We start from the raw sequence: 23,346 nt of genomic DNA, 5'->3' as shown, positions 1-23,346 counted from the left end.
TCCCACTTCCTTTAAGTTACCCTTCAAAACCTACACCTTTAACTAAGCATTTAGTCACCAATCCCAATATCTCTTTACATGACTCAGTGTCAAATTTTGTCTGATCACGCTCCTGCCTTTGGGAGGAGCTACATTAAAAGAACACAAGTCGTTGTTGTTGATTAAACTCATAGAATTTCCTGTCTGGGTTAATATGATGGCCTGGAACTAAATCCTAACATCAGAATTAGAGATTTCTGGTTATTTTATATTGGAAGGATTTTTTTTAAGCTTCAGGTTTTTGATGAATGAATTCAGATTTGAGATTTTAGGGGTTAATTCATCAAGATTCAAACTCCTTGCAGCTATTTTTAAACCTTAGGGAGTTATTGGTAGTGTAATGCTACTGGACTATGATATCAAGTAGCCCAGAGAATTGAGCTCAAATTTGAGAATGTGTATTTATTTTTTTAAATAATTTAATAGATTAAAAAATAATTAAATAATTATCAGTATCAGTAATCGTGAAGCTGTTGGACTGTGATAAAAATCCACTGAGTCAATGAAAAAAAATAAAAAAGCAGTCCTTACCCAGCCTAGTCAACGTATGTGATTCCAATCACAAACTGAACTGCACTGTTGGAGGTACCGTATATCAGGTGAGGTCCTGTCAGCCCACTCAGGTGATACAAAAGGATTCCATGACACTATTTGGAAGAGGAGCTGGAGAACTATCCCCTGTACCCAAGCCAATATTTATCCCTCAAATCAACATCATTAAAAAAAACATTATCTGGTCATTTTCACATTATGAACAAACTGGCTACCGTGTTTCCTACATTACAGCAGTGACTACTCTACAGAATGTACTTCATTGGTTCTGAAGCACTTTGGGAAATCCTGAGGTTGTGAAAAGCACGATATAAATGCAAGTCTTTCTTTTTAATGAGGCCTGCAAACATCCATAAAGCATTCTAACGGTGACTTAAAGAAAATTGCAAATATGCTTATAATCGTAGCTCAGTTTAAAAAAAAAGACATTTTCTTGGAACCAATCTGATAATGTTTTGGTATGTAAAAATTGTTTCAATGAAATTATTTTCTTATTCCTATGCCATTCCTTCCTTTACCACACAAAGCAGGCACTGTTATGTCTGATTTTAGGAATGCTAATAATAGACAGACTTCGACTGGCAGGAAGAACTACTAGCTGTGAATTTGAAAAATTGAAAATAACTCAAGGCAGTAACACTTGACAGCATTGACAGATCATAGAGCCCCTTCAGTGCTACAGGAACCCAATACTTGGCACACCGCCATAACAGGTTAACCACAGATCTCGATAACAAACAGCTTCACTCAGCTGACACTTTGTGTGGCACTCGATGGAAAACAAACACAAAATTTTCATCAAACAAAAAAATAGAAGTTTATTTAATGTTCTGTACAGGAAATCAACGTGAGGAAGCACATTACAGATAAAGGTTGGTAAACAGAATGTATCACATTTTGCAACAGTTTGCACTGGACATACCAGTCTAGTTTCTGAACATGTACAAAATCTTCTAAACCTGTAATGTTTCAATTTACAAAAAATATATTTCAATGTGAAACAATCATTAGTCACAAAAGTTGTAATTTATGACTGTAAAAGGGCACATCTTTATTTTGCTGTCAGCGATACCGGCCCAGAAATTGGTTTGTGCAGCACCCATTCTTTGTCAGTTTAAAGCCCCAATATGATGGCAAGGAAACGTGCACACATTTCCATCTGCTATACTGAGTAAGGATAAACAAGAAACACCCTTTACCCACACCTGAAGCAGACAATCAAGCCTCTTATTTGCAGATAAAAAAGGCCGAAAATCTGATTAAGTCCCGCTCTCCAAGATTAGCTTTCCCCGATTCAGCTAATGTCATCGCAGACTGAATTCAGGGAAATCAGGCCTACATTGCTTGCAACCAAGGTGGTGAGTAACTTAGCTGAATTAAAGCAGCCCTACTCCTTTCAACCCCAAATTTACTCTCCTTCCCGATTGCTGCTGCACCCTAAACCCTGATCCTCGCTCGAGCCTCCTCTCCCAACCCCCAACCCTCCCCCGCCAGACACAGCCTCTCCCAACCCATGACTAAACCCTTTCCTGATTGCTAGTGCTCCCAACCTACAAATCAGCCTCAAACTTATGACCTTCCCCCAAACACTAACATCCCCACCCCCATATAAATGCATACCATACAGTATATTTCTATACTGTTCAGATTATTCTAAGCTTTATTTTAGTAAAAATATATAGCATGCAAATATTAAAATGTATTTGAAATATAAGTTGTTCTGAAATGTATTTACTGATTGAGGGACCTGTCCCAAGAATCAACGTGAAGATACGGTTATTCAGTAATGTCAACAGATTGTAGACATTGGTGTATTTTCTTCATGTGGCTGAACAAGGCCATGGTCCAGGCTTTCCCCCTTCCTCTCACATACCTGTGAACCAGTGTCAAATAAAGCAAAATAATCAGCTTCGGAATGTGATTTGCAGGCTTTCCAAAATATTTAAGAGGTGACAATATCGATCAACCTGCCCGAACAACCTGCTGTTGTGATTCTGGTATCTGGCTCCTGGTATTTGTGCTTTTAAATCCTTTTGCATAGCTGGCAGATCACCCGAGTCCACAAATTTGCCACTGGGAACTGCCTCACAGACAGGAGCCCAAATGTCAAAAGAAGAATGGCAGGTAACCATGACAGCACATTACCAGCATTTCCAAATAAAATGCTGAATGAATAAATCAGTTTGTCATTAGGTTACATATTGACACCAATACAATACTGGGAGAGGACAATCTTGTGTGAATGTCTCAATTCTTTCCCCAGCATTACTCCCATTAATGGCCCATACCCATGCCAATACTTCATGCTAATGTTCCAAAGCTTAAAATACTCCCTCCAGACATAACCAAGTTGGTGGTTCAATCTCGAATTGTACTGATGATTCTTTTCCACAGTTCAAGGGGACATAAACCCTCTTTGCATCAGATGGTAAAGGTGATATTTAAACATTTACAGTTTGATTCATACGGTAACAAGAACATTTTTCTCCCCAGTGTAAAGGTTTCAAATACCCATCACCACGCTTTGAATTGAACCCTTAGTGACAATGTGTGTGATATATGTAAATTGGTACATAGTGATATTATTATATACAGGCTTGTTATTGACAACTTTATCCTCCAACCTATTGCCTACAGATATTGTATTAATAATGTATGGTTATGAAAGAGGCTGATGTGTCAGTCTGCTCCATGAATTCACTGCATGTGTAAGTTGCTACTGGACAGGGGATGAGCGGGTGGGTCGTTAACACGGAACTTATAGACAGTGAGAGTGAGCTATACAGGGACCACCCAGCCGGAGGGAGGTCTTCATCTCACAGAATGGTGATTCCGTGCAAACTCTTTGCCATTAGCAAATCAGGAACATGATAAGCAGCATCCTTCAAGAAAATGCTTCGTTCTGAGGACTGGTCTGTACCCGAAATTTGGACTGACTCATGTTCTGACCTGCCTGTCTGGTGAGTGTCTCCAGCAATTTCTGATTTTGATTCAGATTTTCACCTTCTGCAGCATTTCAGTTTTTTCCCAGAATCAGTAATTCTTCAAGTCTAGTCTGCCTGATACTCATTTTATTAAGTTCTCCTGTATGATATAATGATAGATTTAGATGAGAAAAGATGGCTGGAGTGCAGCATAAACATTGGCATGGACAGGCTGGGTAGAATGGTCTGTTGCTGTGACATATATCCTCTGTAATTCTATGTAATAGAAAGGGACCCTCTGATTTTACTGCAAGTAGTCTGGGTTCACAGCTTTCATGAGATAAGTGAGCCAGTTATGTTGTTACTTTGTTTTAAAATCACATCCTTTATAGTATCATGCTCCATTTAGGGTTTCTAGTGCCGTGGATGTTACTAACTTCATGAACATGATTTAAGAGCACAAAATGGAAACCAAACTATGGACACACACCCTTGCACGCACTGTCCACTCCAACAGTGCTGTACTCAAAGTGCTGGGCTGGAATAAGCCAGTAAATAATACCACCAGTGTCCCACCAGTCCAGGTGCAGCCCACAGTGAATACAAACTAACTGATCTCAAAATATAATACATTGTTCTTTCATTTCACAATCTCTTTGAAACAGTTTGGCAAGTGGTTGGGTAGGAAAGAATTTTGCTTGAAGTTTATTTTTAAGCATTTGGGTCAGGTTAATATGGGGAGAACTGTGCAAAGTATGTGGCTTGGTGCTAGCACAGCTAGAAAACTGGAAAATGTTTGTCGACTGTAGATTCAAGGCTTCTATTCATCAATACACCGCATTCACACAATAGAAACGTTTTAGTACTTATTCCTACTGCAACGCATAAAACAGAAACAATACTCACTTTCTAACGTTCTGTCCAAATCAGCAATAAAGTCTTCCAGTTCCTTTGTATCTCCAAGCTTTGCTGTAAAGAATAGAACCATTTGAAGCTTTTTATTGGGTTTGGCATTGCCTGCTCATGAGTTGTTAATGAAAGGCCTTACTTTATTAGAGGATGGTGGCTGTCGACCAAAATCTCCAAAAAATGACCATGAAGGCTGACAGCTTATTGTAAAGAAAAAACCTCATTGTTTTGCTAACGTTCTTTAGCAAAACGAATTTGTCCCCCACACCTGGTCTGGCCAACACAATTCCAATCCCGTATTAGTTGACTCCAAACTAAGATTCATGGGCTTTTTTCAAGGTTGACAACTGAGAAGGCCCAGTAAGGACCTAACTGCTGCATGAAAGGCAGATTAAAGTAGCTACAGATACACCAAGAACGTGTAAACATTCAGAGTCACTTGAACCTCATGCTACCAGCTTCATGCTTCTGGCTCGGACCTTGCTTGATGCCAGGGTAAAGTCCAAACAATCTGAGAAACATACATCTTTCCTGTGTGAGACGTCTCAAATATTGCCAGGGGAAGAGAAGAATGGTCATTTCCATTGGCCGCTGGTGGCACTTTGCCCTGGGGTTAGAAATTAAAACGATTTTGGCCTTCACAATTATGGATGCAAGCTCAGTTATATTTGTGCTGCTTGCAAGAATATTGCACAGCACAGTATTGCACAGCCCTTTTTTAGCTCTGAAAAAGAGCCATACGGACTCGAAATGTTAACTCTGTTTCTCTCTCCACAGATGCTGCCAGACCTGCTGAGTTTTTCCAGCATTTTCTGTTTTTATTGCAGTATTACACAACCAATTCATTGCAGGCATAACCTCAAAATATTTCCAGCCATAAGGCACTCACTACAAGTAGCTTCAAATCATTATTAAATTATACAAGTTGCTCTACGGGACCCAGATGCTAACATTGCCACAGCTTTTTATTAAACTCTACTTCACAGAACAGAAACACTAACTCCATAGGACCCTGCAATTCTCCACAAACTAGTGTTAGCTACCCTTTCCTCCTTTGAGCAGAGCTCCTACCTGGAGCCTTCTACTTACACCATGCTATCCTCCTAGATAACAAATGAAGAGGGATACATGACTGAGAGGAGATACCTGGGTCTCTCACTAACAAGGGAAGGACAGGCCATGACCTACAGAAAAAAAATCAAAATCAGTTCCAAATTCCTGCAGCAGATCCCAAGAGTTCCCTTAACGCTGAGTGATTAGTGAGGACAGCAGCCAGAGAGGATCTCATCTCTGCTAGTAGGCTACCAGGACCACAAGGGGCCTCACCATCCCTATCTGTTTCGCCATCTCCCTTTGGAGAGAATGATTTCCACTGGTCTGTGCACTTACCCATAGGGGTCAGAAAATTAATCCTGCAAGAGAAAACAACTGGGGGACAAACCACAATCTCAATTAATAATGTATGGGGTGAACATGTAGTGTGAAAATACATCTGACTTTCACTACGTAGTGTTAATTCCAAGTCTAACCCCTTGTGAACTGTTTCATCAATTTTATATTGTATTTCCCTGACAAATATTGCTAGCGTGCAAAGCTCAGCAGAAGCTCCGGAAATCAACACTTGAATACTACGGGTAATCAGATAAGTGACAAGAGAAAGCAACTGTACCTTTGGAAGATGAAAGCATGGAAGCATTAAGCTTCTCGTCGCTGAAGCTGAAACTGTTTCTCTGAAGTGAATCTGTACCTGTCAATAAAAAACAAAAGAACAGGAACTAACGCACGGCAACCACTCGGGTGGAACATGTACATCAAAGAATTCAAACAGGTGAAGAAGCAGAGACTGGTTGTTATGCCAAAAAAGTTCAAAACTCCACAATCATGCCCATGTAATTAGAAAGGGTAAGGCGTTTTGTTTCCATTTTGCATGCAGCAAAGGATAATTAATTTCACAGCATGTACAATAGAATCAAAAATCAAATATGATATGAACAGTAGACAGATAGGAGGCCAATGCAGATTAACAATTAACTAAGTCAACACAACATTAAAAACATGACATACGAATTAGGAGCAGGAGTAGGCCACTCGGCCCCTCAAGCCTGCTCTGCCATTCACTAAGATCATGGCTGACCTGACTGTAACCTCAACCCTACATTCCTGCCTACCCCCGATAACCTTTCACCCCCTCGTTAATCAAGAAGCTATCTGGCTCTGCCTTAAAATTATTCAAAAACTCTGTCTGCTTCCACTGTCTTTTGAAGAAGAGAGTTCCACAGACATTGAACTATGTAGGGCAAATAGAAGAATACAAGATAGAAAAGCAACATTGATGTACAGGAGGCAGTGCAGAATAGAGACACGAGGATGATCCCTTGTGTCAAGTTTGATTTGTAAGGAAAGGCTGTAGAAACCTTCGCTTGAAAAGAATGTCAGAGAAGAGGTCTTACAGACAAGATAGTCAGCAGAGTGGAATAGGTAAATCCAGCATGTTACTTGGAGGAAGTGGGTACACCAATATAAAATAATAAAGTTAATTTAGGGTTGATTTTTAGAAATACTTCTCCTAGTCTGAAGACAGTAAGCAACTAACTTCTATATGGAGTAAGGGGAGACATGAATCCTGGAATAATTTAAGAAACAATTAGATGCTTCGCTGGGGTGGCAAGGATTTTAGGGTTCAGATGGGCTTGATCACCTTCCTCATCCATAGCTATCTTGTGATCCTGTATACACCATCAGTCAGAAATGGTTGCATCAAGGAAGGAGATTGTGTCAGGTATGATATTTAATCAAAGTTCTACCTGATCCAATCCTACACAATACAATGGCCAGTTGTATCAATTCTGGCCTTGCTGTAAAGATTGGGGACCCTTCACCACATTAGAGGCACCTTCCTCTGTATTCAATACTCACTGTCTGAATCACTAACGCCACCATCACTGATGCTTGTGCTGTTCCGCCTTTTCATGCATCTTAAGTGTTCGTCATATCTGAAATGTCTCTTGTTTAGAGGGGAGGTGAAATCCTCAATCACTGCATTAAATTCACATAGGACAGCACTCAGATCTTCCTCCTCCATCCGTGCTGCAATACAAAACAAGACTTGGGTGTCAAGTATAACCATGGGTATGGTGCCCACAGAAAGTCTCATATTAGCAAAGCAGCTGACGTCCTTGTGCATATACCAAATGTACTCATCCCTCCCCCAGCCTCCGCCCCACCACCACCTGGCAGTGCAATGATAACAGAATGATAAACTGCAAATATGACAAATTTGAAACAAATGCAGAAGATTATGGAGATAGCCAGCAGCCTTTAAGAGAGGCAAGGTAGGGAAATCCCTCAGGTGCAACTCATTGACCAGGGGTCTGCACCTCAAATATTAATCTATCAGCCCCTTACTCCACAAACAACTTGGCACTCTTACTACTAAATCAAAAGTTTGAGAGTTCAAATCCCACTCTATGGCCTGAACATATAATTTAAGGGAATATTCCAGTGCAGTGCAGAGGGAATGGTGCCGAGAGGGTTTATTTTACAGATGAGATGTTAAATTATGTCCCAACCATGGACACAAAAGATCTCACAGCATTAACCTGCCCTCTCTCATAACAGGAATATCCCTTTCTCTCTCTCCTTTCAGGATCATCTCTTCCCCAAACATTAACCCATTCTCTCTCTCCTTTCAGGAAACATCTCTTCCCCAAGCATTAACCCATTCTCTCTCTCCTTTCAGGAAACATCTCTTCCCCAAGCATTAACCCATTCTCTCTCTCCTTTCAGGAAACATCTCTTCCCCAAGCATTAACCCATTCTCTCTCTCCTTTCAGGAAACATCTCTTCTCCAAACATTAACCCATTCTCTCTCTCCTTTCAGGAAACATCTCTTCCCCAAGCATTAACCCATTCTCTCTCTCCTTTCAGGAAACATCTCTTCTCCAAACATTAACCCATTCTCTCTCTCCTTTCAGGAAACATCTCTTCCCCAAGCATTAACCCATTCTCTCTCTCCTTTCAGGAAACATCTCTTCTCCAAACATTAACCCATTCTCTCTCTCCTTTCAGAAACATCTCTTCCCCAAACATTAACCCATCCATTTTCTCCTCTAACACTAACCTGCTCGTTATCTATGTACAGGAGCAGCTTAAACACCAGCCTATTCCCCGCTAACTCAAGGGTCTATAGCCCAAACATTATGCAGTCCTTTGACAGTGGAAAGGTTGCCCGGTCTCCTGTGTTATTTACAGTGGTTCCCCACAGCAGTGGGTTGCCACCAGGCGGTGATGGAGCAGCAGTAACCGGCAGGGTGTCAGGCACAGGGAGAGTCCTGCTCAGGCTGTCCTCACATTGGCACTCGGCACATTTACTTACATCTCGCTGCATTTCTGCCCTGATGCGACTTCATCTGAGCGGCCCCGCTGGTGCTGCTGTGAGGAGCTGGGGTGTTCAGCACTGACACGGCTGCTGGGATCCTCAGCAACACTCTGCCCGCCTCCTGCAGCCTCACCCGCTTTTATAGGTGAGCGGCCGCCTCCCAGCGTCAGCCCGGGGTTCCCCCCTTCGCCAGTGACGGAGGGGAGGGATTTCCCTTTCGGCTTCTCCTACCTGCTGCTGCCCATCTGAGCTTGAAGCTGCCATCAGTGTCTCACATTCCCCTCAGGGACTACTGCCAACTTGTACACACCCTCAACAGCTCATGTCCACAGCTGACAATCCAAACAAGATAGTGTAACCCTGCACAGCTTCATGGCCGGCTGCTGCTGAACTAACACCGACATAACAACTATGGAGACTCAACAGATTGGGACTCTGTTCTCCAGCAGAGTGAAACCTGCCAGGTGACCTGGTGGGATGTTTAAAATTACGAAGGGGTTTCATAGAGCAGAAAAGATGGTTCCACTTTTGGGGAAGTCCAAAACTCGGAAGCATAAATGTAAATATAAAATAATCATTAACAAATTCAGTAAGCAATTCTAACTTCTTGACACGGAGTGGTTGAGCCGATGAGCATTTACTTGAAGGATAAAGTAACAGGACATGCTGATAGGGTAAGGTGAAGCATGGTGAAAGACACCTGGAGCAGAGACACCTGAAGCAGAAACACTGACATGGGTCTGCTGGGCTGAATCACCTGTCTGTATGCTGTAAAATTCTATTTAATTGTATGGTGAATCTACATAAAACCTTATTTATTCTTTATCTGAGAACTGCTCCAAGAATTGAAGTGGATGACAGTGAGATTTCTATTTGTATTAACTATTAATAGTTGAGGTTCACAAGAAGTAACAAGGGCATGGAAATGAGGCTCAAGAAACTTGGAACACCCCCAACTACCTCATTCCCATGTCAATGTTTTTATTTTATTTGTTCATTCGCTGGCTGATCCAGCATTTATTGTCCATCCCTAGTTGCCCTTGAGAAGGTGGTGGTGAGCTGCCTTCTTGAACTGCTGCAGTCCATGTGGTATAGGTGTAGGGAGGGAGTTCCAGGGTTTTAACCCAGTGACAGAAAAGGAACGGCAATATATTTCCAAGTCAGGATGGTAAGTGGCTTGGAGTGGAACTCTGTGTCCCCATCTATCTGCTGCCCTTGTCCTTTCAGGTGGTAGAAGTCATAAAGGCTGTCAAGCCTGCTTTGTCTTTCAGTATAATCATGGCTGATCCTGGACTTCAACTCCACTTTCCCACCCACTCCCCATACCCCTTGATTTACTGAGAGACCAAAAACCTTGGTGAGTTCCTTCAGTGCATATTGTATATGGTACACACTGCTACTACTAGATATCCATGGTGGAGGGAGTGAATGGCGTGCTGATCAAGTGGGCTGCTTTGTCTTGGATGTTATGTAGCTTCTTGAGTGTTGTTGGAGCTGCACTCATCCAGGCAAGTGGGGAGTATTCCATCGCACCCCTGGCTTGTGCCTTGTAGATGGTGGACAGGCTTTGGGGAGTCAGGAAGTGAGTTGCTCGCTACAGGATTCCTAGCCTCTGACCTGCTCTTGTAGCCACAGTATTTATGTAGCTAGTCCAGTTCAGTTTCTGGTCAATGGTAACCCCCAAGATGTTGATAGTGGGGGATTCAGCGATGGTAATGCCATTAAATGCCATGGGAAGATGGGTAGATTCTCCCTTGTTGGAGATGGTCATTGCCTGGCACTTGTGCGACGCAAATGTTACTTGCCATTTGTCAGCCTAAGCCTGGATATTGTCCAGGTCTTGCTGCATTTGGACATGGACTGCTTCAGTATCTGAGGAGTCATGAATGGTGCTGAACATTGTGCGATTACCCACAAGCATTCTGACTTCTGACCTTATGAAGGAGGGAAGGTCATGGATGAAGCTGCTAAAGATGTTTGGGCCTAGGACACTCCCCTGAGGAACTCCTGCTTTGGGGCTCAGGAGTTGAGTTACTCACCGCAGAAAACCCAGCCTTTGATCTGCTCTTGTAGCCACTGTATTTATATGGCTGGTCCAGTTATGTTCCTGGTAAATGTTAACCCCAAATATCAAGGGGTGATGATTAGATTTTATCTTGTAGGAGATGGTCATTGCCTGGCACTTTTGTGGCACAACCTTTACTTGCTCCACTCCAAGCTACATACTGTCCTGACTTGGAACCATATCACTGTTCCTTCACCATCACTGGATCAAAATCCTGGAACTCCTAATAGCACTATGGGTGTACCTATACCTTCTCAAGGGTAATTAGGATAGAAAACGATTGTTGCCTAGCCAGCAATGCCCACATCCATGAAAGAGTTTTTAAAAATCTTCTCCAGCCCTACTCCTTGGGCAGTTTCAACTGAAGCAGTAAAGCCAAGAAGAGCTTTCACTGAGGTTTCTCAAATGATGAATAGGGATGATGGATAGGGAATCCTATATCCTTTGAACTGAGGAGGCATTACAGGGGTGCCAACACTTTAAAAAGATCATTGAGTGAAGAGAGAGGTCAGGGGAAATTTCTTTGGAGTTGTTTGGAGAATGGAGTGCTTTCCTTACGCAGGCTGCTCTTTGACTATGACAAGCACCACTACATTAATCATAAAGTTCCAAGAATGGGGCCTGTTTGTTGCCTCAATGGTTTAGAGTCTGACAGGCAGGTTAAAGCTGCTTGTTAGCTAAGTCCCTGCCATCCCAGGCATCACACTGTTGGGTGAAGCCCAGTAACAGATGCATCAAAGCCTTGTGGGATCATTAGGAAGAGCCCTCCTTTCATACCAGCTGGTTCTGAGATGCCTGTATGAAAATCTGCAGAGATTAACTTCAGTCAAGGTGCTGTTTTGCAAATCACTGAAACTTTGAGCTAGGACTAACAAGGAATCTTCCACAAAGACATTTATTTTTCACATTCAATCAACATTATTCACAATATTTAACTGTTCTAATTCTTAATGTGAAAAAGCAATTTCAATCTTGCCATGGAATTGCTGGGATCCTTGAAATAGATACAATGTGATTGTGTTTGAACAGAAAGGGCTGGCCCACAAAGGGCAGCAAATTTGGCGATAAAAACAAAAAACTGCGGATGCTGGAAATCCAAAACAAAAACAGAAACAGAAATACCTGGAAAAGCTCAGCAGGTCTGGCAGCATCGGCGGAGAAGAGTTCCCTTTTAACTATGCAAATTTGGCAGTGATTATATAGAGACACGTTGCAAATCCCGAATTTCAGCCTTGCAAAGTCCCTGTGGCCTAAGAGATAAGACAATGGCCTTCTAAGTCATGGATTGTGGGTTTAAGTCCCAGCTGCTATAAAGTAGGTTTTGGCCTTAAACAATGCAAACCCATCTCCACTGTACATTCTCCTCGAATGTGAGTCAGGTATGTTTCTTTTCAGAACTGTGGTATCAGGAATTGATACAGCACAGAAGGAGGCAAGCTCTATACATTGTACCTGTCTTTGGCACTGTTGTGGAGCTATCAAATTGGTACCTCTTCTCTGCTCTTTCCCTGTGACCCTGTAGGCTATCTCCTGCAGTGTTTTAACCAATTCCCTGTTGATTGTTACTGTTAATCTCCTTCCACCAGCCTTTGCGGTTCAGATTACAAAAAATTGCTACCTTTGAGATCCTGCTCTCTAATTCCTCCCGAATCTCTGATTGCAATATCTTAACACTTCTCCTTATGTTAGTAGTTTCCACTTCAACTACAACTTCCCCCTTCTAAATATTCTATAGCCTCTCAGTGATGTCTTTATCAACCAATCCTGACAGTTCCTGTCAGCTTCACCTCCAGGACATGGGAGTGACGGAATGATGTGTTTGATCATGATCAACATCATTGTCCTGTGCTTTTTTCGAATACTTGCAAATCTCTGATGCAGTCCTGGGCCCAACAACAGCTGTTACCAAATATCACGGTCCATTATAAGTGAGAGCACATATCCAGCAGTAGAAAACTAATCAATGTAGCAGTGCATGTCGAAGTCAAAGGGCAGCCTGCTTAATGAAACTTTATAAATTATTTCCCAATGATAGGCAGTGACGTGCACAAGAAGGTAAAATATATCATTGAGCAAACTGCTTCAGGAAATCTAACATCTTCAAATTGCTACCAATCGCCGCTAAAGTGTTTGGAATTGACAGATATGCTGCAGAAAATGAAGTGAGTGGCTACAGGAACAGGAGGAATTTAGAAAGAATCTAGAGCAAGCACCAAGTGCATATAAGATGATGTTGTGCTCCTGTAGCCTAATGGATAAGGCATTGCCTTTAAGAGGCAGATGTTTGTAAGGTTAAGTCCCATCTGGGATGAGATTAATCTTTATCCTCTGTCCTCATTGTGAAAAACACAGAAATCAAGTCGCTTCAGTCATGTTGCTGTCTTGTATATGACTGAACTTCGAGCCAGTGCAAGGAAAGAAACCTCTGTAAAGCCACTTGTTTTTTACATTCCATCAACATTTTGCCCAGTAATCAACTGTACCGATCGCAGATAGACAACAGCAAGTCTGACCCTGTCAGGTTATTGCTGAGATCTTTGGCATTAAACAATGTGGTTGTATGTGAAAAAAAACCTGGCCCACTAAAAAAGATTCAAATGTGATATTGATTACAAAGAGAAAAAGTATTCAAACTTATAGCCCTAGTGGCCTAATGGATAAGGCACTGGCCTCCTAAGCCAGGGATTGTGGGTTCAAGTCCCATCTGGGGTGAAGTAAGTTTTTCCCTGAAACACTTTTGATATTCTGTCACAGGAAAGTTCCCTTTTAACTATGCAACAAATCCCGGCAGTTCCTTTTTGCACCCTTCTCAGTCTGTTACTAACATTGCAGTTTCACAAATCAATACAATATTTCTACCAAATCCCTGCACCATCACAGTACTTAGGGAACAATGTCACCTATATTTTCCAGGCAAATACTGTCCCTTTAACTCCTGTCTTCAGTATAAATATCCAGCCAGAGTTGCTACCTTGAAATATAGACACAAATTACAATTCATGTATAAATCACACCAGCAGATTTACATGTGAAATACCCAGCACACTCTCCCTCCAAGTGGGAACAATTCTAGTTTCAATTACTACCTGGAAAATGCTCAACAAATGTACAGTCCACTGGGGCACTGAGCCACACAGACCAGCCAGCTGCCAGGATCAGTCCTTTTTTTATTCACTCAAGGCCAGGTTTATTTCACACCCCTAACTGCCCTTCAATGTGAGCTGACCCACCTTCTGAAACTGCTGCAGTTCATGTGGCGTAAGCAGATCCACAGTGCTGTTTGGGAGGGAGCTCCAGGGTTTTGACTCAGTGGCAATGGAGGTATGGTGATACATTTTCAAGTCAGGATGGTGTGTGACTTGGATGGGAACTTGAAGGTGGTGGTGTTCTCATGCAGTTGCTACTCTTGTCCTTCTAGGTGCCTGAGGTTATAAGATGCCTTGTCGAGTTGCTGCAATGCATGGTGTGCCAATAGTGGAGTGAGGGAATATTTAAGGTAATGAATGGGGTGCCAATCAAACTGATGATTGGCCTCCAACAATCACAACCATCTCCCTTTGTTCTAGGTTTGACTCCAACCAGTGGAGAGGTTTCACACTAATTCCTGTGGATTCCAATTCTCCTTGATACCACATTCGGTTCAAGATGATGTTCAAGTCAGTCACTCTCACTGCCCCTTTGGAATTCAGCTCTTTTGTCCCTGTTTGGACCAAGGCTGTAATCAGGTCTGGGAGTTGAATGATCCTGGTGGAACTCATAATCTGGTTATTAGATAGCAAGAGCCACTTGATAGCAACGTCGACAACACCTCCAACACTTGGTTGATGATCGAGAGCAGACTGATAGCAGTAACTGGCCAGATTGGATTTGACTTGGTTTTTGTGAGGGGCAGGACATACCTGGGCAATTTTCCACTTTGTTGGATCGATGCCCATGTTGTAGCAACACTGGAACAGCCTGGCTAGAGGTGTGGCTAGTTCTAAAACACAAGTCTTCAGTACTACAGCCAAGATATTCTTGGCATCCATAGCCTTTCCTGTATCCAGTGCACTCAGCTGTTTCTTGATGTTACACGCAGTGAATTTAAATTGCTGCAGATTGGCTTCTGTGATGCTGGGGACCTAATTGGTAGGCTGAGATGGAGCATCCACTCAATACTTCTGGCTGAAAATGGTTACAAATGCTTCTGCCTTGTCTTTTGCACTGAGATTTGGGCTTCCCCATCATTGAGGATGTTTGTGGAGTTTCCTCCTCGCGTTAGTTGTTTAATGGTTCATTATCATTCATAACTGGATGTGAAAGGACCTCAAATTTTTGATATGATCTGTTAGTTGTCAGGTCAATTAGTTCTGTCTATAGCATGTTGATTCCGCAGTTTAGCATGTATGCAGTCCTGGGTTGTAGCTTCACTGGGTTGGCACCACATTTTCGAGTATTCCTGGTGCTGCTTTTGACATGCTCTCCAATACTCCTCATTGAACTAGGGTTAATCCTCTTGCTTCATGGTAGAGTGAGGGATTTGCTGGGCTATGAGGTTACAGAATGTGGTGGAGTAACATTATGTGACTGCTGATGGTTCATAGCACCTTATGGATGTCCCGTTTTGAGCTGCTGGATCTGATGAGCCTATCCCATTTAGCACAATGGTAGTGCCACACAACGTGATGGAGCATGGCCTCAGAGTGACAAGAATGTTGTCTCCACAAAGTCTGTGCTCACTCCTGCTAATACCACTAGGAACAGATGCATTTGCAACAAGCAGATTGGAAAGAATGAAGTCCAATAGGCTTTTCCCATCTTGTTGGTTCTCTCACCATCTCTTGCAGGTTTAGTCTGGCAGGTATGTCCTTCAGGACACAGCCAGCTCGGTCAGTAGTGGTGTTAGCGTGTCACTCTTGTTGATGGACACGCTGCACCTCCCCGCTCCCTCAGAGTACATTCTAAGGCCTTGCTACCAGCAATGCCACTTCCAAGTGGTGCTCAACATGGTTGTGATTCATCAGCTGAGGGGAGTCGATGTGTGGTAATCAGCACAAGGTTTCCTTGCCAGTGTTTGACCTGGTGCCATGAGACTTCATGGGGTCTGGAATCAGTGTTGAGGATTCCCAGGGCCACTCCCTCCTGACTGTATACCTCAGTGCCACCACCTGTGGTGGGTCTGCCCTGCTGTGTACTGAGGTTAGCTCATTACAGCAAGAGTAGGTAGATGGAAAATAGGAACATAGGAAAAGAGGTATGTCTTTCAGGCTCATGAACTTCTATGGCCATTCAGTTAGGTTATGGATCTGTATCCTATCCTCATTTACCTTACTTATTGCCATATCAATCTCAGTTTAAAATTATTAAGGTGGCTGGGGGGAGGTGGCGTAGTGGTATTGTCACTGGACTGGTAATCCAGAGACCCGGGGTAATGCCCACTGATGCCCAGTTTGGGTTCTGCCAGGGTCACTCAGCTCCTGACCTCATTCAGCCTTGGTTCAAACATAGAAAAAGAGTTGAACTCCCGAGATGAGGTGAGAGTGACATCAAGGCCACATTTGGCCAAGTGTGGCATCAAAGAGCCCTAGCAAAACCGGGGTCAGTGGGAATCTCTACTGGTTGAAATCATACCTAACACAAAGGAAGATGGTTGTATTTGTTGGAGGTCAATCATCTCAGTTCCAGGACCTCACTGCAGGAGTTCCTCAGGGTAGTGACCTCAGCCCAACCATCTTCACTGCTTCATCAATGGCCTTCCTTCCATCATTAGGCCAGAAGTGGGGATGTTCGCTGATGATTGCACAATGTTCAGCAGCTCAGATACTGAAGCAGTCCATGTCCAAATGCAGCAAGACCTGGATAATATCCAGGTTTGGGCTGACAAGTGGCAAGTAACATTTGTGCCACACAAGTGCCAGGCAATGACCATCTCCAACAAGAGGGAATCCAACTATTGACCCTTGACATTCAATGGCATTACCATCACTGAATCCCCCATTATCAATATCCTGGGGGTTACCATTGACCAGAAACTGAACTGGACTAACCATATAAACACTGTGGCTACAAGAGCAAGTCAGGGACTGGGAATCCTGTGAAGAGTAACTCATCTCCTGACTCCCCAAAGCCTGTCCACCATCTACAAGGCACAAGTCAGGAGTGTGATGAAATACTTCCCACTTGCCTGGATGAGTGCAGCTCCAACAACGCTCAAGAAGCTTGACACCATCCAGGACAAAGCAACCCGCTTGACTGGCAATGCATCCACAAACATCCACTCCCTCCACTACCGACACACAGTAGCAGCAGTGTGTACCATCTACAAGATGCACTGCAGGAATTCATCATGGCTCTTTAGACAGCACCTTCCAAACCCACGACCACTACCATCTAGAAGGACAAGGGCAGCAGATACATGGGAACACCACCACCTGGAAGTTCCCCTCCAAGTCACTCACCATCCTGACTTGGAAATATATCGCCATTCCTTCACTGTCACTGAATCAAAATCCTGGAACTCCCTCCCTAACAGCACTGCTTTCTTTTAAGTGTAAAAAAAATATTTTTATCAAGAAAACAATGAAATACACCTGATGATTCTAGCAGTTGAATTAGAGCTAGAATTTATAACGAATAACGGACTTACAGTCACTTCTGAGATCATCATCTTGTAACCATTCTGAAAGAAGCAGCTTTATGTTAGGATAGATTGTCATTCTTTGTTTTCCCCACAAATTATAAAACAACCGCACCACAGATCACAAAAGTTGCTGTTTCACGCAGAATCCACAGCTTGTAACATCTCTGAAGAGAATTAAGCAATGTCTGACATGGTTTGGCAGAGCATCATGTTCAGTTTGTACCAGTGGAGCCAAAACCACCTGCACCTCGTTCAGTTTCATCCAGGGTCTTCAACTCCTCAGGTTCTGGGTAGCAGATATGTTCACAGATCAGTTGAGCTATTTGATCGCCCTTTTTAACTTCAAAATTTTCCTTGCTAAAGTTGAGCAGAGCCACGCCAATGTTTCCTCTATAACTCTCATCAATAACACCAGCTCCAACACCATTGAAGCATTTCACTGCCAGTTCAGATCTTGGAGCCACTCCGCCATAGAATCCAGGAGGAACTGCAATCCGAATATCAATCTTTACAATAGCTTTATCCTGAGTATGGCGCTGTAAAGGTCATAACCGGCTGCCAGCTCCAAGACCTGGGCAGGATGAGGTTTCCAAAAGCAAATAAAAATAAAATAAAAGTTCTACAACTGAATTAATAACTTGTCCCTGCTCATGCGACAGAGTCATTTTGATTTTCTTAATTTTCTTTTTTTAACAACACTTCATGTTCCTGAGGCAGCTCTGTGCCTCAGGGAGACGATGAAGTGCTCACTCACACACATGCGCGAAATTCGCACTTGGCCCGCTCGCCCTCCTCCACCGCTCCCCCTCCACTCAGCACTGCCGCTCATGTTGCACGCTGGGCGGGCCTTAATTGGCCTGCCAACGTGAAATCGCGGCCCGGTGCCAATCGTGGGCAGCGGACAGCTTCCCAACTGCCCCTGCTCACCCCCGCCGAGCCCGCCCGCCAAGGGCAAAATTCTGCCCAATTATTTGGATGAGGGAGACAAATGTAATATTTCCAAGTTTGCTGATGACACAAAACTTGGTGGGAATGTGGGTGATAAGGAGGGTGTTAAGAGGCTTCGAAGCGATTTAGACAAGTTGAGTGAGTGGGCAAATACATGGCAGATGCAGTATAACGTGGATAAGTGTGAAGTTATCCACTTTGGTAGGAAAAACAGAAAGGCAGAGTATTAGTTAAACGGTGATGGATTGGGAAATGTTGATGTACAAAGGGACCTGGGTGTTCTTGTACACCAAACATTGAAAACAAGCATGCAGGTACAGCAAGCAGTTAAGAAGGCAAATGGTATGTTGGCCTTCATTGTGAGAGGACTTGAGTACAGGAGCAAGGATGTCTTGCTGCAGCTGTACAGGGCCTTGGAGAGACCACACCTGGAGTAGTGTGTGCAGTTTTGGTCTCCTTACTTAAGAAAGGATATACTTGCCATAGAGGGAGTGCAGCAAAGGTTCACCAGACTGATTCCTGGGATGGCAGGATTGTCATATGAGGAGAGATTGGGCAGACTGGAGTTTAGAAGAATGAGAGGAGATCTCATTGAAATATATAAAATTCTGACAGGGTTGGACAGACTGGATGCAGGGATGATGTTTTCTCTTGGCTGGGGTGTCTAGAACAAGGGGTCACCATTTCAGGATACAGGGTAGGCCATTTAGGACTGAGATGAAGAAAAACTTCTTCACTCAGAGGGTGGTGAACCTGTGGAATTCTCCACCACAGAGGGCTGTGGAGGCCAAGTCACTGAATATAGTTAAGGAGGAAATTGATAGATTTCTGGACTCAAAAGGCATCAAGGGACCTGGGGAGAGTGTTGGGGTACACGTTGAGATAGAGGATCAGCCATGAACATATTGAATGGCAGAGTAGGCTCAAAGGGCTGAATAATCCACTCCTGCTCCTATTTGCTATGTTTCCATGAATAAGTGTTTCCTAAATTGTTTGCTGAATTGCTTGGCTCTGATTTTAAGCTGATGTATTCTTGGTCTAGACTCTCCCACCAGCAGAAAAAGTCTCTGTCTCCTTTCAAAATCTTAAAAACTTCAATCATTCATTAAACTTCTATATAAACTTCTATGCAGAAAATATAAGTCATACCTATGTAATCTCTCCTCATAATTTAATTCCTAGTGCTCTGATAACAACATCAAATATAGCAGTGATTACATAGAGGCAAAGAGGAAAGCTGCGAGCATCAAACATCAGTATGAGCAGCCCCAGTGGCCTAATGGATAAGGCACTGGTTTCCAGAGCCAGGAATTGTAGGTTCATATCCTGCCTGGACTTGATCCTGCAAGTAAATGCCAAACACATTGTGGAAACTTTAGTGCATTCTGTAACAGGCAGATCACCCTGTTTTTATTTTGAATCATCAAGCAATATAACACAGAAGGTGGCTATTCTGCCCATCATGTCTGTGCTGGCTCTTTGGAAGCGATATCCAATTAGACCCACTCCACTGCTCTTTCTCTATAGCCTTGTAAAATGTTCACTATAGGGAGAATCTTGGGCTAGGCGAGATGGGGCGGGGCCCGTTCACCGAGGTGTAAAATGCCGCGGGGCGATGTCGGGCGTATGTCCCAACGTCACCGCGCATCATTTAGATTTTCAGTTCTCAGCTCACAGCCGACTCGGATGCGAAATGCCTTCGCATTTTTCATGGAACCTCATCCATGGGCGGGATGAAGTTTCATGAATGCTTTTAAATTTTCACAAAAATTTTTATTGAAATTAATGCACACGTCCCAGCTCATATGACAGTTTCACATGAGGGGACATGTCATAAAAAATTTTTCAACACTTTATTGAACTGTTAAAACTTAAAACTAATCTCCCTGAGAGATTTCTGCGCTCTTTCGCGTGCTTGTGTGAAAGAGCACACTCCCGACTCAGGGAATACCACCCCCCTCCCAGCACAGGGAGCGTGTCACGCTGGGCCTTAATTGGCCTTAATTGGCCCCCCCATGTAAAATGGTGGCGTGGACCCGATCAGGTCCATGCCCACCTGTGCGGACAGTCCCCCCGACGGGAGGAGAATTCTACCCTATAAGTTTTTATACAATTCCCTTTTGATTATTGAATCTGATCCCACCAGACAGTGCGTTCCAGCTAATAAGAACTCATTGTTTAAAAAGATGTTTCTACCTGTTGACTCGAGTACTTTTTTCAATCACCTTAAATCTGTTTCCTCTGGTTACCCATCTTTCTGCCACTGAAAACAGTTTCTCTTCATTTAATCTATCAAAACATTCCTGACTTCCTCTTTCAGAGCTCCCTTTAACCTTCTCTGCTTGAAGGAGGACAGTTCCAGGTTCTCCAGTCTCTACATTAACTGAAGTCCCTCATCTCTGATATCTTTCTGGTAAATCTTTCCTGTACCCTCTCTAATATATTGACACGCTTCCTAAAGTGTGGTGCCCAGAATTGAATACAACACTCCAGCTGGGATCTAACCAGTATGTTATAAAGGTTTAGCACAACCTTCTTGTTTCTGTAACCTATGGTCAGGATATTAACAGGGTTGGGCTACATACGCACTGGGGGTAGGGCTGGAATTTCAGACAGGAAAGCTGGAAGTTCGGGGGCTTCCCAACATATGGTGGAGTTTTAATTTCATAGCCTGTATCTTTTGATTGTGACTGGTTCCCCACCCACAAGTCAGCCTGATTGACAGGCCTGCTTCTCGTCTGTCAGAGAACACTCTGGGTCAGACTATGTGACTAGGTAGCCCTGATCCACGATCTCAGGGTGGGGTCTAATCTCGAGGGCTCCTACCCCTGACCCCAGGGATGGGGTTCAATCCTGGAGATCCACGAGTTCAGGGTGATGCTCCATTCACAAACCCAGGAATTGGGAGTCCAGGGGGCTGATCTGCAAATCTCCGCAGGTCTTTGTTCTAGGGGATGGCAGTTGGGGAAATCTGATTGGGGGTAAAGGTGGGGTCCAAAGGGAATCATTCCCCCTTCCCTTGGTCTGCAAGCAGTGCTGTGAGGACGCTAACCTTCTCCCTGAAACATCCCACCCCTCGTCTCCGCTGAGGCCAGGGAAACCTGGCGGGACCACTATAAAATCAGCAAAGCTGCTTCAATCAGAGGCAGCCAGCCTCAATGGAATATTTAAGTTACCAACCCACATCCTGGGAGTGGATCTCCCCACCCTTGTCTAGCCTCTGTAAAACCTGGAAATGTGGGGGTTAGAGTTGGGGGTGAGAATTTTAAAATTCTCCCTGTCTATCTACTTTTGTGATTCATAATTCTCCACTTCCCATGTCCCTATTAGTAAAGTCAAGGACCCCAGATGATTTTTTTAACAGCCTTCTCCACTTGTCCAGCCTCCTTCAAAGATTTGTGTGCGTACCTACCCAGATCATGATGTCCCAGCACCCGCTATAAAATTATACCATTTGTTTTACATTATCACTCCTCATTCTTCCTTCTAAAATCCATCACCTCACACTTATATTAATTTTCATCTGCCTTTTGTCTGCTCTTTTCACCAGCTTGTCTACTTCCTCATATAATGGATTATTTATTAATTTACGGGATGTGGGTGCCACTGGCTGGGCCAGCATTTATTGCCCATCCCAAATTGGCCTTGAGAAGGTGGTGGTGAGCTGCCTTCTTGAATGCTACAGTTCGTGTGGTGTAGGTATGCCCGCAGTGCTGTTAGGAAGGGAGTTCCAGGATTTTGACCCAGCCACAGTGAAGGAACAGCAATATATTTCCAAGTCAGGATGGTGAGTGACTTGGAGGGGAACTTCCAGGTGGTGGTGTTCCCATGTGTCTGCTGCCCTTGTCCTTCTAGGTGGTAGAAGTCGTGGGTATGGAAGGTGCTGTCGAAGGAGCCATGGTGAGTTGCTGCAGTGCATCTTGTAGTTGGTACACACTGCTGCTATTGTGTGTCGGTGGTGGAGGAAGGAATGTCGAAGGTGGGGATGTGGTGCCAATCAAATGGCTGTTTTGTCTAGGATGGTCTCGAGCTTCTTGAGTGTTGTTGGAGCTGCACTCATCCAGGCAAGTGGGGAGAATTCCATCACACTCCTGACTTGTGCCCTGGGGACAGACTTTGGGGAATCAGGCGGGAGTTACTCCCCACAGAATTCCCAGCCTCTGGCCCGCTCTTGTAGCTACAGTATTTATATGGCTAGTCCAGTTCAGTTTCTGATCAATAGTAACCCCATGATGTTGATAGTGGGGATTCAGTGATGGTAATGCCATTGAATGTTAAGGAAAGATGGTTATATTCTTATTGGAGTTGGTCATTGTCTGGTACTTGTGTGACTTGAATGTTACTTGCCACTTGTCAGCCAACCACAACAATCTTCCTTTGTGCTAGGTATGACTGCAACCAACGGAGAGTTTTTCCCCTGATTCCCATTAACTCCAGTTTTGCTTAAGCTCCTTGATGCCACACCTGGTCAAGCGCTGCCTTGATGTCAGTGAGCAGGTTATTGCTGAGTAAATGGTGCTGATAGCACTGTTGACAACACCTTCCATAGTTAGATTCTCTCTTGTTGGAGATGGTCGTTGCCTGGCACTTGTGTGGTGCGAAAGTTACTTGCCACTTGTGAGCCCAAGCCTGGATATTGTCCAGGTCTTGCTGCATTTGGACAGCTCCTTAGACAACACCTTCCAAACCCATGACTACTACCATCTAGAAGCACAAGGGCAGCAGATAGATGGGAACACCACCACCTGGAAGTTCCCCTCCGAGCCACTCACCATCCTGACTTGGAAATATATCACCGTTCCTTCACTGTCGCTGGGTCAAAATCCTGAAACTCCATCCCTAGCAGCACTGTGGGTTACCTACAGCACATGGACTGCAGCCGTTCAAGAAGGCAGCTCACCACCACCTTCTC

The 23,346-nt window shown here is 43.8% G+C and overlaps 1 protein-coding gene and 1 non-coding gene across 4 annotated transcripts; one reads left to right on the top strand and one right to left on the bottom strand.

Moving 5' to 3' along the window:
* Positions 1 to 1,383: 1,383 nt before the first annotated feature.
* Positions 1,384 to 9,049, bottom strand: rgcc (regulator of cell cycle). 3 transcript variants are annotated; one of them, XR_013579141.1, is made up of 6 exons: positions 8,800 to 9,049; positions 7,341 to 7,511; positions 6,094 to 6,171; positions 5,571 to 5,608; positions 4,422 to 4,484; positions 1,384 to 2,464 (listed from the first exon to the last, which is right to left on the bottom strand). XR_013579141.1 is itself a non-coding variant. In XM_078559604.1 (5 exons), exons 1-5 carry the CDS (start codon positions 8,831 to 8,833, stop codon positions 2,457 to 2,459), a joined length of 354 nt encoding a protein of 117 aa, XP_078415730.1. In that variant the 5' UTR covers positions 8,834 to 9,018; the 3' UTR covers positions 1,384 to 2,456. The 3 variants fall into 3 exon arrangements, 2 of the variants coding, with proteins under 2 accessions (XP_078415730.1, XP_078415731.1); XM_078559604.1 differs by lacking the exon at positions 5,571 to 5,608 and having other exon boundaries at positions 8,800 to 9,018; XM_078559605.1 differs by lacking the exons at positions 5,571 to 5,608; positions 8,800 to 9,049 and adding an exon at positions 8,545 to 8,662.
* Positions 9,050 to 13,506: 4,457 nt separating this feature from the next.
* trnar-ccu (transfer RNA arginine (anticodon CCU)) lies at positions 13,507 to 13,579 on the top strand. The gene has a single exon. It is a non-coding gene; the product is annotated as a tRNA-Arg (tRNA).
* The last annotated feature ends 9,767 nt before the right edge of the window (positions 13,580 to 23,346 follow it).

Source organism: Cetorhinus maximus, chromosome 16 (genome assembly GCF_964194155.1).
Source record: "Cetorhinus maximus chromosome 16, sCetMax3.hap1.1, whole genome shotgun sequence".
Taxonomy (NCBI): domain Eukaryota; kingdom Metazoa; phylum Chordata; class Chondrichthyes; order Lamniformes; family Cetorhinidae; genus Cetorhinus; species Cetorhinus maximus.
This window is presented reverse-complemented; position numbering and strand designations above follow the sequence as displayed.

What these genes read in the sequence shown, in the direction of transcription:
- rgcc (XM_078559604.1), bottom strand. Translation starts at nt 8,833, where the DNA reads ATGAAGTCGCATCAGGGCAGAAATGCAGCGAGAT. An exon ending in GGGCAGAAATGCAGCGAGAT is followed by an intron (nt 7,512 to 8,799) that starts GTAAGTAAATGT and finishes TTTGTATTGCAG; the next exon opens with CACGGATGGAGGAGGAAGAT. An exon ending in TGGCGTTAGTGATTCAGACA is followed by an intron (nt 6,172 to 7,340) that starts GTGAGTATTGAA and finishes TTTTATTGACAG; the next exon opens with GTACAGATTCACTTCAGAGA.